Genomic DNA, 16,850 nt, shown 5'->3' with positions numbered 1-16,850 from the left:
GTTTTAAATGCTTTTAAATATTATTTAACATGAGATAAGTGTCATAAAATCTATACTTACCTTGTCTGTGAAAGGTTATATCCGATGTCTTTTGCTTTGACCAATGACCATGAGATGGCGTTAAACGCGTAACTTTAACGTAAACTTTAACGTGAAACGCGGAAGGATATCGAAAAGGGAATTAAACAGTATAGTCCCACACTAAGATTAATATTTAGACAACTGTCAAATACCACGTTTTAAGCAAGAACTGAAATTAAAACACTTAAGTAAACAAACAATAAGTAAATAAAATAATAATAATAATTTCCATGAATAGTCTGGTAGCCTTGCCCCATTTTGCTGATCAAAGGACTGGTCAAAATTATTTTGTGTGGTTATCCACAGTAATGTCACAGACATTATTTATTTAAATTCTAGCTTTAGTAATTCAAGGCTTCTTTTATTTTTGGAATAATGTTTTGTTTTGACCAATCCCTCCTTTCCCTACCACAACTAGAACAGTTAGGCCAGGTACAGTACACAAGAAAACATTGTCCTCTAGTGGACATATTGTTAATAAAAGACAAAATGACTTTCTGATTTTATCAATGATCTTTATTTAAAACCTGATAATGATAGCATGTTAGAAATTCCTATTTGCTTGCAGTGTAAATTTGAAGTATTAGCATTGTTTTCAATGTGACAAATGAAGCCACATTTTAATCTTCCACGTCTTTGGTGTGTTTCCCATATAAACGTATTGTTCAATAACAATATTGGTCACAGATCAAGAGTATCACAATAATTAAGAATTCGAACGATGTAGTATCAAACAAAACAAATTATATACACAAAACAAAGAGCTGCGTGTCTCAACCTTGACTCTCTAAGCCCCTGAAAAGTGTCGGAATAAAAGGGAATTAAGCTGGTATTATACTTATCAGTAAGGTCCGTTGTGAAAGTGATAGAACAGGAAAACTGTTTGTTTCTCCTGCTGGCTTGGTCCAAGTTCAGTAGCAAAAAGAGTCTTCCACAATAAAATGCAGTACCATCAATACATTTACAAGACTAAAGAACTTGTACATTTGTTTAAACAATGCAGAGCATTATAAAGGCTTGGCAACACTTAGAAACAGATAACCTCTTGTACATCTGTCCAGCGATCACAATTGGATATGGCCAGGAGGACGTGTTTTAAACAAACCAACACGGTGAATAAGTTTGGTCAAACACTTAATATATCAAAGACCTCGAAGGCCACAGTTCTCTAACTTGTTCTTATTTATTGTAAGACTGTGGTGGTTTTGAACACTAGCTCCTTGTTTAAATTGCATTGTGAGTGTGTATTGTAAGTACTGCAACTGCATTGATCTATGAAATCTTGCAGCTTGTCCGTGCACAGTTCTGGGATGGGCTCAGGGGTGGGTAGATGATTTTGGATTTTTTGGTTCCGTTCCTTTTTTTAGCGCTGCTGGCTATGACCGAGTAGGAACGGCCGTGCATCATCCTGGCGTTGAGGCCGTTGGCCATGGAGAAGGACTTCAGATGGCTCTTTAAGGCAATAGGAAGGGGAAGTTTGTCCACAAGGTGCACTGGAGTGCAGGAAACGATAGAACGACAGCACAGATCCTGCAGACTCAACACTGGACAAAAGAAAAGAACAGGTTCAGGTTTAATGCAATCATATTAGAGACCATAAATACATCCTCAGTTTACAGGCATGACATTTTTTTTTTAAACATTATGCCTTCATAAAATGTAGATATGCAAGAAATCTGTCATTATATGGTTTATATAATAATTCAGAATTTGTCAGCAACGTTTGTCTTTTAAGGATGAAGTCATTCAATGGAAACAAGCTGTTTTATCATATTGCTTGGCCTTTAAATAATCTCCAGTCAAAATAAACACATGATGCTTTTATTCAAATGCCTTAATCTAAGCTTAGTAAATGTTTTTATATCGCTTGACCTTGTTCATACAGCCATTTTTCTAGCATAAACCAAAGCTATGATTATTAAGAGCTGAAATGTGCTGTGTGGGCGGCTGGCCATTACATTGATATTTGAACACTGGGTGTCTCTGCTGTGAGAGGTATAAAGTCTCAAAGCTTTGCATACTTCAGGTTTCTAAAGTGTTCCTTTGGCCTATACATAATTGCAGGATTGGTCTGAGGAAAAAAAAACTTGTATTGCTGTTGCTTATGTGGTGATTCTCAGAAAGGCTCCACTAAAAGGTCTGCTTTATTCTAAGACGGCATTCCTTAATGCATCATTTCATCTCAGAAACATTTATGGTGAAGCTTGTTTAATTCCCGGAGAGAACATTTCCAACCTCAGCTACATAATGAGTCATAGGGAGACGTTGATGGAAGTGTAGTGAAATAAGACAGCAATGGCATTGTTGTGAACTACCGACAATTGTAGCTGTTTAGCTGTCTTTTCTCTTTGTAATTGTTTTATATGATTCATGTTTATTCATATGTTTTTATCTGAGTCTTGAATGTAGACAAACATGATACATTACGAAGTGTAAGGGGTAGCGAATTCCATAAAACGAGGAATGGACAAAAGACCAAGCTCAGATGATCTGAGGGACTGGGCAGGAGAGTAGGAGTAAAGTAAGACAGACAGATATGGAGGAGCAAGACCATTTAATGCCTTAAACATTAGATGTAATATCTTAAAGTGAATATGTGATGCCACAAGTAACCAGTGTGAGCAGAACACCATGTGGAGGAGAGAACTCTTGCTGTCGAGTTTTGAACATACTGTAACCTTGCAATAATTTTTTTTAGCAGACCAAGAGATAGAGCACTGCAATAATCCAGACGTTATGTGATCAATGCATGAATTAAGATTTAAGCATTAGCTAAAGAAGATTTAAGACGTGCAATATTACAAAGATGGAAAAAATACGTTTTAACAGAAGAAATATTAGAGGCAAAAGACATAAAGATTACAGACAGATGAAGCAGGCTTAACAAGAACCCTGTTAATTTCAAAGGACAGGTCGATCCTTTTGACTGAGGCAGCAGAGCCCATCAGCAATATTTCAGTTTTAATATTGTTTAATTTAAGAAAATTAAATTAAAATTAAATCCCTGAAGCATACAGTAAGTGAGTCAGGCAGTGATGACCTATCCAGGGTATATACAGCAATCCTTAAGTTAAATTTACTACTTTTTAATACCTTTTTCACTACCTTCAGAATATTTTTTAAAACCATCACGACACTGAATTGCAAGTGTTAATCAGCGACCTTTCTATTATTTACACAGATTTTGACATATATAACATACAAAAAATAATAGATTTAGAGATGTTGACAGCATATTGCACATTTATTTCACTTAGTAAATAAAAATAAAACAAATACCATAAAATGTGCAATGGAGAAAATGGATAGACCGAACAATAAGCCTGCCTGTTAGTGTTGTCACGGTACCAATATTTCAGTATTCGGTACCGATACCAGTGAAAATCCACGGTTCTCGGTACCAATTTCGGTACCAAAGCAAAACACAAAAATTTGCTAATAAAAAAAAAATAACTTTTTAGCACTAAAAATAAAACCAATGCCATTCTTTATACTTATTTAGAATTGTGTTTAAAATTTTTTCTACAAGTTATATAATTATGAAAAACAGTAAACAAGTTTCACCCAAATTTAATTTGTCTTTTAATTTATCAAATTTAAACACATTTTATGTTTGGTAAATAAAGGGGATTTGCTATTAAAATTAAAATTAAAATTTTGCAACAGTGGTAGCAGTATCACATACGTTTAAATAATAGTAATATTTCTAGCACAATGCCCTTATGTAAAAATTTTCTTTTAGGCCTAATGAATGCATATTTGTCATTTTGAAATTTCTATTTGCCCATTAGCTCCGCCCACTACCGGAGAAACCGGTATGTCTTCTGCTTTTTCGAAAATGAATATGAATAATTCTAAATTAACTCGATTATTTTGACAGGAGAAGACAACAGATGCTGAAATTAATGCAAGCGTCATGCGCTTCAGTCTATGTAGTAAATAAACCTGCACGTCTCTGTCATTCATTAATTCACACAGAGACGCGCAGAACACGGATTCATATTTCAAACAACTTTTGCGGCTTAACATTTACAGATACTGGTCCATATGGAGATTTGATTTGATTAATTTATGCTTTCACAAATTCCATGACTGTCCATATTAAAATGTAAGTTTCATTTACATGACTGGATTTTGAGATTCCGTACTCGTTTTCTGCTTCGCGGAAATCATAGCGTTGTATGCGTCAAGAACCGGGTTTGAACCAAAGACAGTAAAAGAAATGGACACAGCGACCCCATTGGAACTCAATTGAGACAAATGAAGCCCAGTTTTAGCGTTTTTTAGCACTTCCGTTTCTGACGCGCAGACTCAAACGAAGCTTGACGACGTCAGCAACCTGTCTGCCAGATGTAGATCTTCTAAGTGGCTGTGCGTGCAAACTGCCATCGTTAATCTTGCAGAGACGGCGAGCTTGAGCGGGGAGTTCTTTGGCGTGAGTGAGCAGGAGTAAGTATTCTGATTAATTATTTTGCATAGTATTTTAAAATGTAACGCCAGTACGCCATATTAAGTTAATTTGCTGCGAGCTTCTCCACCTGTCTGTACGGTAATGCGACAGAGAGCCGAGTGGTTATGACGCAATCGTTAGCCTATTTTTTACAAAAACTGTTTATACGGGGCCATAATGTAACATAGAAGGTAATGGAGCCCTTTATACATTGTCGTGTATCTTTATAAATAAATAATGGACAAACAGAGTCTTTAAACGCCTCAGATGTAAAGTTATTCGCTGTCAAAGTGACGCCAAAATGAATGGGAGTCAATGGGAATGCTAACGCAAGTGAAGTTCTGCTAAAAGATGGCAGCCCCCACCCGACTTCAACTTCCGGTCGAGTTCCTTGCCCCTTGGTTTGAACGGGACCTCGGTACTATCGGTCGTTAACCCAGCTATTAGAAAACTTGCATTTGTCCATGAAGACGACGATAGTTGTCCAGTCATTGAAGATATGCCTTGAAGCAAGTCTAAAATAAAACGTAAGCCAGCCACTTCTGTTGAGCGCGCAGTGTTCTGAGATGATGCCGAACGACCACTGAATATGACGTCAGCATCAAACATACAGTGAGACGGAGACGGAAGATCTTTGATTATGTGCCCAGATATGCTAAAGCCCATATAAACGAATTAACACGAACGCAGATAGAATTTCAATCAGAATAAGACACCTGATAGTCTGGAAAAAATAATACCTAATTTGGAAAAAAATAATACCTCTGAGACCACATTTAACACTTTTAATGGCCTTAAATTTGACCATTTTGATTTATCACTTTTTAATACTTTTTAAAACCCCGCGGACACCCTGCTATCAGAGCTAGTGGATAGTTAAATTTGAATGTCATCAACATGGCAAAGGAATTGAAGTCCATGCATGCGTATGATGTCATCAACTAGATATATACAAATTATAAACAGCAGTGGACCAAGAACTGAACCTTGAGGAACACCCTGTGAAACTAGAGCAGTGGCAGATTTTTTCCCTTGTATTGTGATATAATATTTTCTATCTCTGGTGGAGGAAATGAGCCAGGAAAGAGCTGAATCAATGTTACCAATATTAGAAAGGTGAGAGTTGAGTATTTTGTTACAGACTGTGTCAAAAGCAGAGCTTAGATCAAGAAGAATCAAGATGTTTTTTAACATGTTTTTTAGCACCTCAGAGGGAGAAATAAGGGTTAGTGTGTTTGTAGAATATTGCAAACAAAGATTTGAACATGGAATTATTAATAGTAGAAAAGACATATGAGGATTTTGCAGCATTGAGGGCAGTACGGTAATTGAAAAAAGTTGAAATAGCATATTTTGATAGGAAATGATTTGTAGAAACTATTTTCACATTCAGATTATAAATTATGTACAAACATGGGCAAAATTTGGTGTTCCCAATCTTACACTGAACATAGTGTTTAATATTTTATATTAGTATGTTTTGAGACAACTTGTAATGTAAAAATTGTTATTATGATTTTAAGTTTGTTTTTAAAATATCATACGGCTACAAAAGTTTGAGTCCCAATTAGATAATGCCCATATCATATATATGAAGCCTGACAATAGAGGCTTTTTACCTTTATTGGGTCTCCAAAGTCGCTCCATACCATGCCTCATAAGCACGATTCGGGCCAGCTCAGTGAAGGACTCAGTAATGTTGAAGTTACAGAGAGGGCTGACCTCGAAGAATGTGACCCCCAGTCGCTCTGCAAAAGCCTGGGCGTGCTCGGTTGTCACCTGACGCTTATAGGCCAGGTGAAGCCTGTTTCCCACCAGGATCTTGGGAACACCTGGTGCATGCTGGGTAAAAAAATAAATAATAGTTACAAAAGCACTCAACTGGTTGAGGGATTTGCTTTATATTATTATATCAAGACAATCGCTTTAATAATAAAGCAATTTTGAAAGAAAATGCTGTGCATCATCAACCCCCTGCTATCTACACAAATTAGTTACAGAGCTTCTATATCATTGCAATGATTAGAATCATAACTGCTGTTACTGAGTTGCATAACAAGCACATTTCCTGAAACAGAGATACACATCTATTTTAGCACTTTTACAAGATGATTAGCTTGTGTTGCATTTAATGTGATTTCAAAGCCACTAGTAAGAACCCATCTGTTTATACTCATAATCATACTGCACTGCACATTTAACATACTGAATACTGTAGCTACAGTAGTTTTGATATTATTGACCTGATTTTACCTCATCGATCTCTTTAATCCATCTGTCGATGCCGTCAAAAGACCACCGGTTTGTGATGTCATATACAAGGATAACGCCCTGTGAGAAACAAAATTTGTTATCGACAGCTTACAGTATATTAAATCTGGAATGCACTTTCAATTCAAAATTAAAGAAATAATTTAACCGTAAGCTTATCATCATCTGAGGTTTAAAAAAGTCAGTGTGGTACTGAAAGTGGTATTATTTAACATCTCACACAGTATGTGACTAAAATTGTTGGCAGAGACGTTTACGATGTAATGTCAATAAAGACTGTGGCTTTGCTCCAAGAGTTTCTGTTATTAGGTTATCTGTGTTGGCCAGAACAGGGAAATGTCATATCAACAATACCAGTCCACTCCATTTTATAGCAGGAACTGCTGATTATTGGGTGGGGTGTTTAACAACTGTCTGGGAACACTGGGATTTTTTGGAGACATTTAAAAGCTAATTTCCTAAAGTCTCTTTGCACATTATATACAATAGGCTACACACAACCACACAAATGGTGTCTGATGAAAGTCATAACAAAATATGACAACAAATTAAAAAAATAACATCAATTATAATTACAAAGATTTTTTTGTTTTAGTTTATTTTAAATCAATTATGTTTAAATAAATAATTATAATTATAAAATCATAATTTTTTTTACATTGAATTTAAAATAATTACATCTATTACAGGCATTCACAAACTCACAAGTAGCGACTGATAAATCATTTTACATTTATTATATTTATATTTGTGAATAAAATCATTTAAAATAACTTGAATTTTTATTTAAATTAAGTCAAGTAAATAATTATAAATATTATAAAGCAAAATGTATTAATTATAATTGTGTTTTTATCATTTATACCTGTGCTCCTCTGGAATATGAGCGGAATATGGTGCAGAATCTGCCTTGTCCTGAGGTGTCCCTGCAAAAAAAACAACACAACACAGAGTCCGCATGACAAAGGACACATTCTTCGTACTTCTGTTCTTCAAAACGTCTGTAGCTATTGTCTTTCCCTCTGCCTGGTGACACGAGGAGCTCTCTGTGGTTGGTGCCAGGGCAGCAGACTTTGAGTAGGAGCAGTGAAATGAGTCATTCACCATCCAGGGCTGAGCGCAGCACCAAGATGTGCCAGTCATGTTGCAACGGGTAGGACTGGAGTATCACAAACATGCTGCACTAAAATGCTTCGTCTGTCAAGGCCAGATTATCAATAATTGATTCCAGACTCTTGCAAAAAGCTCAGTTCTCTTAAAATGCGGCAGAATTTATAAACAAGTTCTAGCCATGACTAGTGGGATTGAGGGAAGAGTTTGTTGAGGAGGGCTGTAATTAACATAGCCAGACGTTTGGCATGTTCACTTCATATTTTGGAAACCGACGGGACCTAATTGAGCATACACAGGCATGATGGAATGGAGGGGGTGATCTTTAATCTCTCTTCATGCTCGGTTTGAGTTCAAGAAGATAACAGGAGGAAATCAAGTTGAACTTTAAGGTTCAACATGAATTTCTAGGACATGTCAGGTGCCGCAGTCATGAGTTTCCAGTTTCCACAAGGAAAAGTAACTGCGATGTAAAGCTACTCACCAAAGCTGGAGTTTGACTCTGCGTCCATCGAGCAGTATGGTAGTTGTCTTGTAGTCAATTCCTACAAGTGAAAAAGAAATAACAAAATTACTTGAAGGTGAAATATCTGCAGCACTAGCGTCACTAAGTGTAATTGCTAGCAGGCTTCCTGGCTGCCGTTGGTCAAAAAACAGATAGCCCCTCTCCAAACTCACATTACTGGTTAACCTAATCAGGCTAGACAAAGCCACTATAGGAGAAAGCAGAACTTAGAAAAATACAGTCAACAGTTTTGGGTCGGTAAGATTTTGGTTAATTTAATAAGCAATGACCGATTCAGACAGATTTATATTTCAATAAATGCTGCTCTTTTGAATTTACAATTACTCGAGGAATCCTTATACTAATATACATTAGTATATTATAAATTATAAAGTTTGCATAAAAAAATCACAACTGTTTTTGGAATTGTAGTGTGTGTTCAGTTGCCAAAACGAGGCAAAGCAGCACTGGCAAAAAAATTAATTAAGAATTATAATGACCAAATTATGACAATTTCTGAAGAAACCACTGATGATGACATCAGTAAATGTTAAATGCATGATGCTTGTAAATTGTGATTGTTGCTATGCAATTACTAATGTCTTCTAATTGGTTTTAAACATGTCGTCACTTGTGTTGTAGCTAGAGGTTTTTAAGCAGTTGCTTAGTGGTCCAAGCAAAAATATCCCACTTCCAACTCTTTATGATATTCTGGCCCTACATATGGTTATGTTATTGTCTTCCAGACAAATTTCAAAGCCCGAAAGTTTAGTAAAATAAAAACACCATTCTTTAACAAGCTGCGCAATTTGAGTTTAATACTTATCGTTAGGGGGTTTGTTCAAATTCCTAATATGAGCAACAGTAATGTTCACTAATAATCTAATAACTGCAAATGGGAAAGGCAAGTGGTGAGAAACACTGAAGAATATTCCAGAGAGAGTTTGCATTTTATGTTCAAATAAAGACTGCATTCCTTTACTCTTAGCCAATATTTTATTTACAAAGTCCCTCTTTTGATCAAGCTTTTGGGTGACAGGAACTATGGTTAAGTGACGTCTGCTGGTATGAACATGACACTTGAGGAGGATGCCTAGGCTGAGATTGGAAAGCTTTAGTGTCACCTCTGTGGGGGGTTCCGGGTTCCACACACATACACACTGGCATTCTGAACACTCTTTATCCTAGGGAATTTCAGAGCCCATAACACATTCCACTGCGATGAGAATGAAACCCAACACTGTGAAAACATACATGGAACAACTGGGAGATTTCATTAAAGTGACAGAAAGAGCATTTGAAAACACCATCTCTGTCACTAAAGAACGGAACCAAATGAACCAATCACAATCCCATGTCACCCTGTGAACTCTGAGGTCACTTAGTGAATTACGCCGTATCCAAAGGTATGCGCTAATGGTGAGGTTTAATGTTCTGTACATTAAACATCAAGTATCAGGCATCAAGCCCTGGGTGAAAAATGATGCATTAGTTCTGTTTGGGTCCCAGAGACTGTATTCATTTATTTGTGATAGAATTCTGCTTCAAATAGTATCTTTTACATGATTTTTTGTGTGTTTTTGAACGTTTCTTTTATGCTCACCAAGACTGCATTGATTTGATCAAATTTACAGTATGAAAGGTAATATTGCAAAATGTTATTACAACTTAAAATAACTGTTTTCTATTTTAACATATTTCAAAATGCAATTTATTCAGGCAAACTGAATTTCCAGGGAGTCACAGAAAATATCCTAATATGCTGATTTGGATGATCAAGAAACATTACGTTAACATTATAATCAATATAATCAAATTGTATTGTACTGTACTGGTTCTTATTTTTATGGATATCATAATTATTCACAATTCTTTGATTAATAGAAACATCTAAAGAACAACATTTATTTGAAATATAACGCAAACATTTTTTTTTTTTTTAAATGGCTTGGTTGAACAATAAATACTTAATTAGATGACTTCAACTACAGAACAAAAACATATTTTATCAAATAAACATGACCGGTGCTTACGTCATATTTCCCATCACTAAATAAATATTTTATCAAGCTTTTGATAAAAGGCTTATTGTGAATTATTTAATTCAATGTGATGCATCACTTTTAGACAATTATTGTATAACACCAGCTTTCTAGCTTTTTTTTTCTTTATAAAAATGGCTGCCTGTAGGACGCAGTCTTCCTGTTTGTGTGGGCAAGCTCTGATTCATCCTGACAGATTTTTTCACACTAACTCTTTCTGTCTCCTCGCGCAATTACCCTGCTCTGCACCTCTCCTCACCTCCCTCATAGCAACCAGCAGAGAGCCATAGACCTTTTCTGACGGGATGACACATACGCCGGATCAACAGGAGTAAGTGGATGAGGATGAAGCCTCCGTGGATAATGGTGTTCAAAGTCTAGAGCTGAGGGAGAAACAGTTATGCTAACACTTACTGATCCATCCCTGTGCAACTTCAAGTCATGAAATTATAAAAAAAATGAAAATACTGCAAGCTGCTTTGTGGCCTGTGGAGACGTTGTGGTTGACCTCAAAAAACATCAAACAGATCAGCCAGAATTTAAAGCGGCATAATTAAACTCAAATAGACATCAGCCAGGCTAGACTTCATAGTTAAAGGTAAACTAAGTAATTTCTCCCTGATATAAATAATTAAATACATTAAAATAAGTAAAATAGAAAGAAAGAAAGAAAACGCTTTTTTTAACCATGTAGACCCATATTGGTACCAAAAATGGCTAATGTTGAAATTCTACTCAGGGACAGTCATCCCAAAAAATGAAAATTCTGTTATCTGTCATAACCTGTATGAAGTTCTTTCTACTTCTGAACACAAAGGTAGATATTTTGAACAATGTTGATTATCATACATTCTTGGTTCCCATTGATTCCATTGTATTTTTTGTTAATACAATGGAAGTCAATGGGAACCAAAACCATTAAGTAACTTGGGTGGACTATTTGGGTAGACTATGCATTTAAAAATAAAATACAAAACTAAAATCAGTCACTTTAAATGCTATAGGTGAATTTAGGCATAATAACACGATAATATACAGTATGAAAATTCAATGTTCCTTTTAAAATTTCCTTTTATATTTTCAAGATTACGTATTAACTTAAGAGTGTGTTAGATGACAGCAAAGATGATTTAATTGAAAAAAAAGGAAAATTAGCATGCAAAAATAAAGATTCATTACAAAAATATTGACTGATACCAAAAATTAAAAAAAAACTCTAATACTGGCTAATGACCGAAATGGTACCAATAAATAGTACGTTCCTAATAATTAAATATTTGCTTTTGCATGATGCTGCATCCACACCGCAAGGTGTCAGTATTCATCCAATATAAGATAATGCAACATTAAAGGGGGGGTGAAATACAAGTTTTCACTCAATATCCTGTTACTTTTGAGTACCAATAGAGTAGTACTGCATCCTTCTTAACTCCAAAAAGTCTTTAGTTTTATTATATTTATAAGAGAAAGATAGTCTGTACCGTTTTTTCCCGGAAAAACACGAGCGCCTGGAGTCGTGACGTGTGGGCGGAGCTAAAGCATCATGAGCGCGAGTAGGCTTTTGTGTTGAGAGCTGGAAACTGTGACATTACCGTGAGGAAATAAACATCATCCAAAACAAACCATGGCTAACAGTCAGATTCAGCCGTTTATTTATGATCCAGAATCAGATCCCGAGGCTGAAACTGAACGAGAGCAGCAGCAGCAACGACTACAGCAGGATGTCTCTATGTGGTATGTATTGAAACTGTATATATTTGCTTAGCGATTTTGGAAAATTACTAAGTTCCACTTTATGTCGTCTTTTTTTTTTTTTTTTTTTTTTTTAAGGTGTACATGTGGAAAGTGCAGTTTGATGACAACATCGCATGTTGTTTACTTGATGTGCTTACACGCCGATGGCTAAGTTAACAACACAGAGATATTTGAAGCAGTTTTACTCACCGCCTGTGGTTCCAACACACAATCGTGACCCTTTTTCGTTGGGACTGCATTATCCTTAAGAAATAAACGAAACGCAAATCCAGCGTCAAACTGGGCCTTGTTTGTAAAACAAGCATCTTCGAAATGCAGGGATCAAACAAAAACACTTGCACAACTCCGTTGATGCTCTGTAAAAATAAACTCCATCCACTGGTCCCTTAATGCTGTTTTTTTTTTTTTTTTTGGTAGTCTGTGCAGGGTTGTCTTGCCCTGGCAACCAAAAACACACTTCTTTTGTGACATTTCGGTCTCTCGCTCTGATCAGTGAATATCTGTGCTCTGCTATACGGGAGCGCGCGCTCTTCCGGGAGAAGTGCCCTTAGGACCCATGTAAGGAAATTCCGCTCCATCTAACGTCACACAGACCCATACTCGGAAAAAACTTTCCGAAACTTGTGACAAAACGTACAACTTAATTTTTGAAACTTTGTCCATGTTTAGCATGGGAATCCAACTCTTTAACAGTGTAAAAAACTCAGTATGCATGAAATAGCATTTCACCCCCCTTTTAGCAAAAAATATCTGATGCGTTGTATCTTCTGAAATGTGATTAAGACAATACAACACACTAAACAAACTGTACTTATACCATTCACAGTCTTGTTTTAATTGTTTCAAAATTCAATTAGTAAATATAATACATTTGATATATCCACAAGCGTTACATAACCTAGAACACATTGAGTAACACATCAGCCTGTACGTTATTTATAAGACAGTCGGATAAATGTTTCAGTGGCACAGAACTGATTTTTCTCTAGGTGAGGAACAGCTGCAAGGATTCAACTGGCACTGTTCCTTTAAAATCAACAGACATTGCAGCCCTTTTCATCCTTCAAACAAACAAGTGGCTTGAGAGGTTCACGCAAGTGTTTAGATAAACATCAGAACGTTCCACTCCTTTATCACCAGCAAAGCCTGGCTGCATCCTCATTCTCCTCAGCCGCATTTTGCTCAGCAGAGAGAACAGTTACGTAAGAGTTTTGGCCAGTAGTAATAATCTCTATAAACAGAAATTCCAACAGACTTCTACTGGCAAGGTGGTTAGGCAAGAGCTCTCCCTGTCTAATCATAATGGAGTTTATCGACGTTGTACATACAGTATGCACTTATAAGGAATTCTGTGAGTTGCTCCCAAGGTTGCAATACAAAATAAATACACAAGTTTTAAAATATGACAGAAGAGGATGTAGAAAATGTTCTGAATCTAGTAAACAACCTAAACAGCAAAAGGCTCCAGCACTGGTCTATTAATTGTTTGCATACCCAGTGTCTTAGAATTTGTTTTCTAAGTATTAGCATCCTGGCAGAGATGTTTACTGGCCCTACGGGGGCAATATTTTTTCCAGAGAGTTTGTAAATGAATGTAGTATGAAGTCACTTTAACAAGACTGCAGTGGGGTATTAAATTTTCATCACTGTTGCATTGAAAAGAGCAACTAGTTTAACGTTAACATGAAAACAAAATCGACCCTATTTACTTTGTTAATGCACATCCCTGATCTTACTGTGAATTATTAATCAATGCACCTTTTTTTCCAAAAAGTAGTTTGCTGTCATAATAATTTTTCAAAATCCAATAATATTCTCTTACTCTGAAACAATTTTCCTTCTTTTGTAACATCAGGCTATTAATTCTGGTTGGAAAACCCACTTTTCGAAATCCACTAAAGTCCCCTCTTGCTCAGAAATGTGTCATATTCCTGAAGTGGGTAGTTACTTTAAAGGAATAGTTAACCCTAAAATGAAGATTTGCTAAACAATGCTAAACACATCCTCAAGCCATCCAATATATAGATGAGACTGTTTCTTCACTACAACAGATTTGGAGAAAATTAGCATTACATAACTTGCACCCTCTGCACTGAATGGGTGCCGTCAAAATGAGAGTTCAAACAGCTGATTAAAAACATCACAATAATCCACAAGTAATCCATACGTCTCCAGACAACAAAGTAAATTATTTTGAAGTAAAAAGCTGCATGTGTAATAAACAAACCCATCATTAAAGCATTTTAACTTTAAATAAAATTTTTTAATAAAAAATATTTTTCTCTAGAAAGAGAAATATTATGGATAGAAGACTTGTATTTTAACAGTTTGACGTAAAAAAATTATTGATGTATTGGTTTATTTAAAAAAAGACTAACTAATCACACTAATCACAAGACTAACTGATTTACAGAAGTTGTGGACTATTGTTAAGTTTTTATCAGCTGTTTGGACTCTTTTTCACAGCACCCATTCAGTGTAGAAAATCCACTGGCGAGCAAGTGATGTAATGCTAATTAGCAAACTCATCAACATCTTGGATGGCCTGAGGCAGAGTACATTTTAGCATTTTTTTTATTTTTTTTTGTAAACTATTCCTTTAAGAATATAAAATACTATGTCTGTCCAAGCAATACAACTACTATTTAAAGGCTTTGAATCTAAAGATTATTTTGTTCCTATAACCTGTTGCCCTTCTTCTAAAAGTGGCTGGCATTCCTTCCTCAGCTGCTTGAATAAATGAGAGCACAACTGTGCAAGCCACCCAGATCTCAGTCAGCCTCTGACCCTAAATGAACAGGTTGGCTGTCAATTTAATTGCTAATCCACTTCAGTCTAAACTAAGCTGTTACTGTTACTGAAGACTCAATGTTCAAATGTTCATCAGAGACCTTGAATTTGCCCAAATGCTGTGACAATGAAAAACAGCACTGAAAATCAAAAGCGTGTTGCTCTTCCTGTTCAAACAAAATAATAAAACAGAATACAGGAAAAAATATGTAAATTATTAAGGATTAAGAGACCTAGTACTGTCAAATCGAGAGCAGTTAATATGTGATATCCTTGTGAATACTTACAAGTAAAGATGTTATAATTATGTGATACCAGCCACATGTTTGCATCGCATAACGAATGTTGTTGGTCTTTTAGGCAAGACACATGAAAAATATGTTGTTAAGCTGTGAAAGCCCAAGGGGGATGGGGGGGGGGGGGGGTCACTAAAGTTGATTTTGTCCCCTGGGAAGAGTTACTTTTTTCCAAAACAGGGAGCAACTAATAACTACAACTACTACGAAGCTGTAAAAAAAGAGCGGGACAAACTGGGGTTGGATGAGCGATGTGATCTTGATGTTTAATGTATGTGGTATATTTACTGTTATAATAAATAAAAGATTTCAAATAAATGTAAAACAGATTATTGTTTTTGTGTATAACGATTTATGCTTGCATTGTTTAGACTGACAACAATTCTGAAACTGTTCCCAATAGATGAAGTAGATAGATGGAGATGTTTGCTAGCTGATAATAAAATGTATGACACAAAGATTAAATAATCTACAATCCATAATAACAGATTCATCCAGAAAGACCAACTAACATTAGTCTTACTTGTACACAGAGATCAAAACTTACCCATATTGTATCCATAGGGTGACTCACTGGATCCATCCTGTAGACTGGCCAGTATTTCCCCTTTCCCAACATCACTGTCTCCCACCAGCAGGAATTTCAGGAGGAAATCATAAGCTTTTGCTGGGCTGCTCCTGTGGTTCATCTTCACATCAGCCCGATGACCCATTCTGGTACATCATGTAACTGTCCTTTGATGGACTTGTGTTAAATATGTCAGACCACCGGTGCGAATGAACAATATAAGTTGGCTATTTTAAAAACAAACCTACGTAGTATTCAATAGTATATTCTTTGATTACAATCTCATGTCCAGTACAACACTAAAGCTGTCCTATTGTTCAAAGATTCTGGTTGTGGATCCACTGATGCTGTTGCGTCACATTAGTAGGTAAATACAGATCCTCGTATGTTTACAGTTTAGTAATATAAGTCAGGTAACTTCTTAAAATCGGTTGTTTATACTTATATAATAAATGTTAATCTTTATTAAACACTCCTAATGCTATTTCATCTTTAAATCTCGAGCAAACCTGGTCCATTGAGCTCTCAGCCACGATCTCTCTCTTCTATCAGCCTCCCTAAACAGAAAAATGTGAGTTCATTCTTAGATTTTCCATGATTGGCTCTTGTGTGGAGTTGCTAGGGCAGATCTGCTCGGTCATTGGACATTAATCCCGTCCATCAAACCCCAAGAACGCCCATTTTGTGTTGAAGAGGGTGTGGCCAAACTGCTGTTTTGATACCATAAGCGCTGATACCAGATCAGAGCCCGTATGTTCATCCATTTAGGTTTTGTCGCGCGGACGGTTTCTCGGCTGTTTCTACGTCAGCACTCCAGCGCGCTTCAAGCGCGTGCTCGGGTTTGTTGTTTTCCGGGGCACGAAGAATGACGTAGTGTTAAAATGACGTAATATGATTTTTGTAGTTTTAAACGGGTTATTATAATTTATATTTTCTCCTTTTAAAATCGCTGAAGTACTCTGAAGCTATATTCTAGTATCAG

At 36.1% G+C, this 16,850-nt stretch overlaps 1 protein-coding gene across 3 annotated transcripts; it reads right to left on the bottom strand.

Annotated features, from left to right (window-relative positions):
• Positions 1 to 575: 575 nt before the first annotated feature.
• On the bottom strand, positions 576 to 16,441 carry LOC127969372 (ras-related protein Rab-40B). Of its 3 annotated transcripts, none has more exons than XM_052571261.1 (7): positions 16,378 to 16,431; positions 15,848 to 16,045; positions 8,397 to 8,457; positions 7,668 to 7,728; positions 6,785 to 6,862; positions 6,151 to 6,373; positions 576 to 1,625 (listed from the first exon to the last, which is right to left on the bottom strand). In XM_052571261.1, the coding sequence occupies exons 2-7, from the start codon at positions 16,011 to 16,013 to the stop codon at positions 1,354 to 1,356; spliced, it is 861 nt and encodes a 286-aa protein (XP_052427221.1). In that variant the 5' UTR covers positions 16,014 to 16,045; positions 16,378 to 16,431; the 3' UTR covers positions 576 to 1,353. The 3 variants fall into 3 exon arrangements, with proteins under 3 accessions (XP_052427221.1, XP_052427222.1, XP_052427220.1); XM_052571262.1 differs by having other exon boundaries at positions 15,848 to 16,035; positions 16,378 to 16,426; XM_052571260.1 differs by having other exon boundaries at positions 15,848 to 16,441.
• Between the last annotated feature and the right edge of the window lie 409 nt (positions 16,442 to 16,850).

This window comes from Carassius gibelio, chromosome B12 (genome assembly GCF_023724105.1).
Source record: "Carassius gibelio isolate Cgi1373 ecotype wild population from Czech Republic chromosome B12, carGib1.2-hapl.c, whole genome shotgun sequence".
NCBI classification, from domain to species: domain Eukaryota; kingdom Metazoa; phylum Chordata; class Actinopteri; order Cypriniformes; family Cyprinidae; genus Carassius; species Carassius gibelio.
The sequence above is the reverse complement of the archived record's forward strand: the minus strand, read 5'-3'. Positions and strand labels throughout refer to the sequence as shown.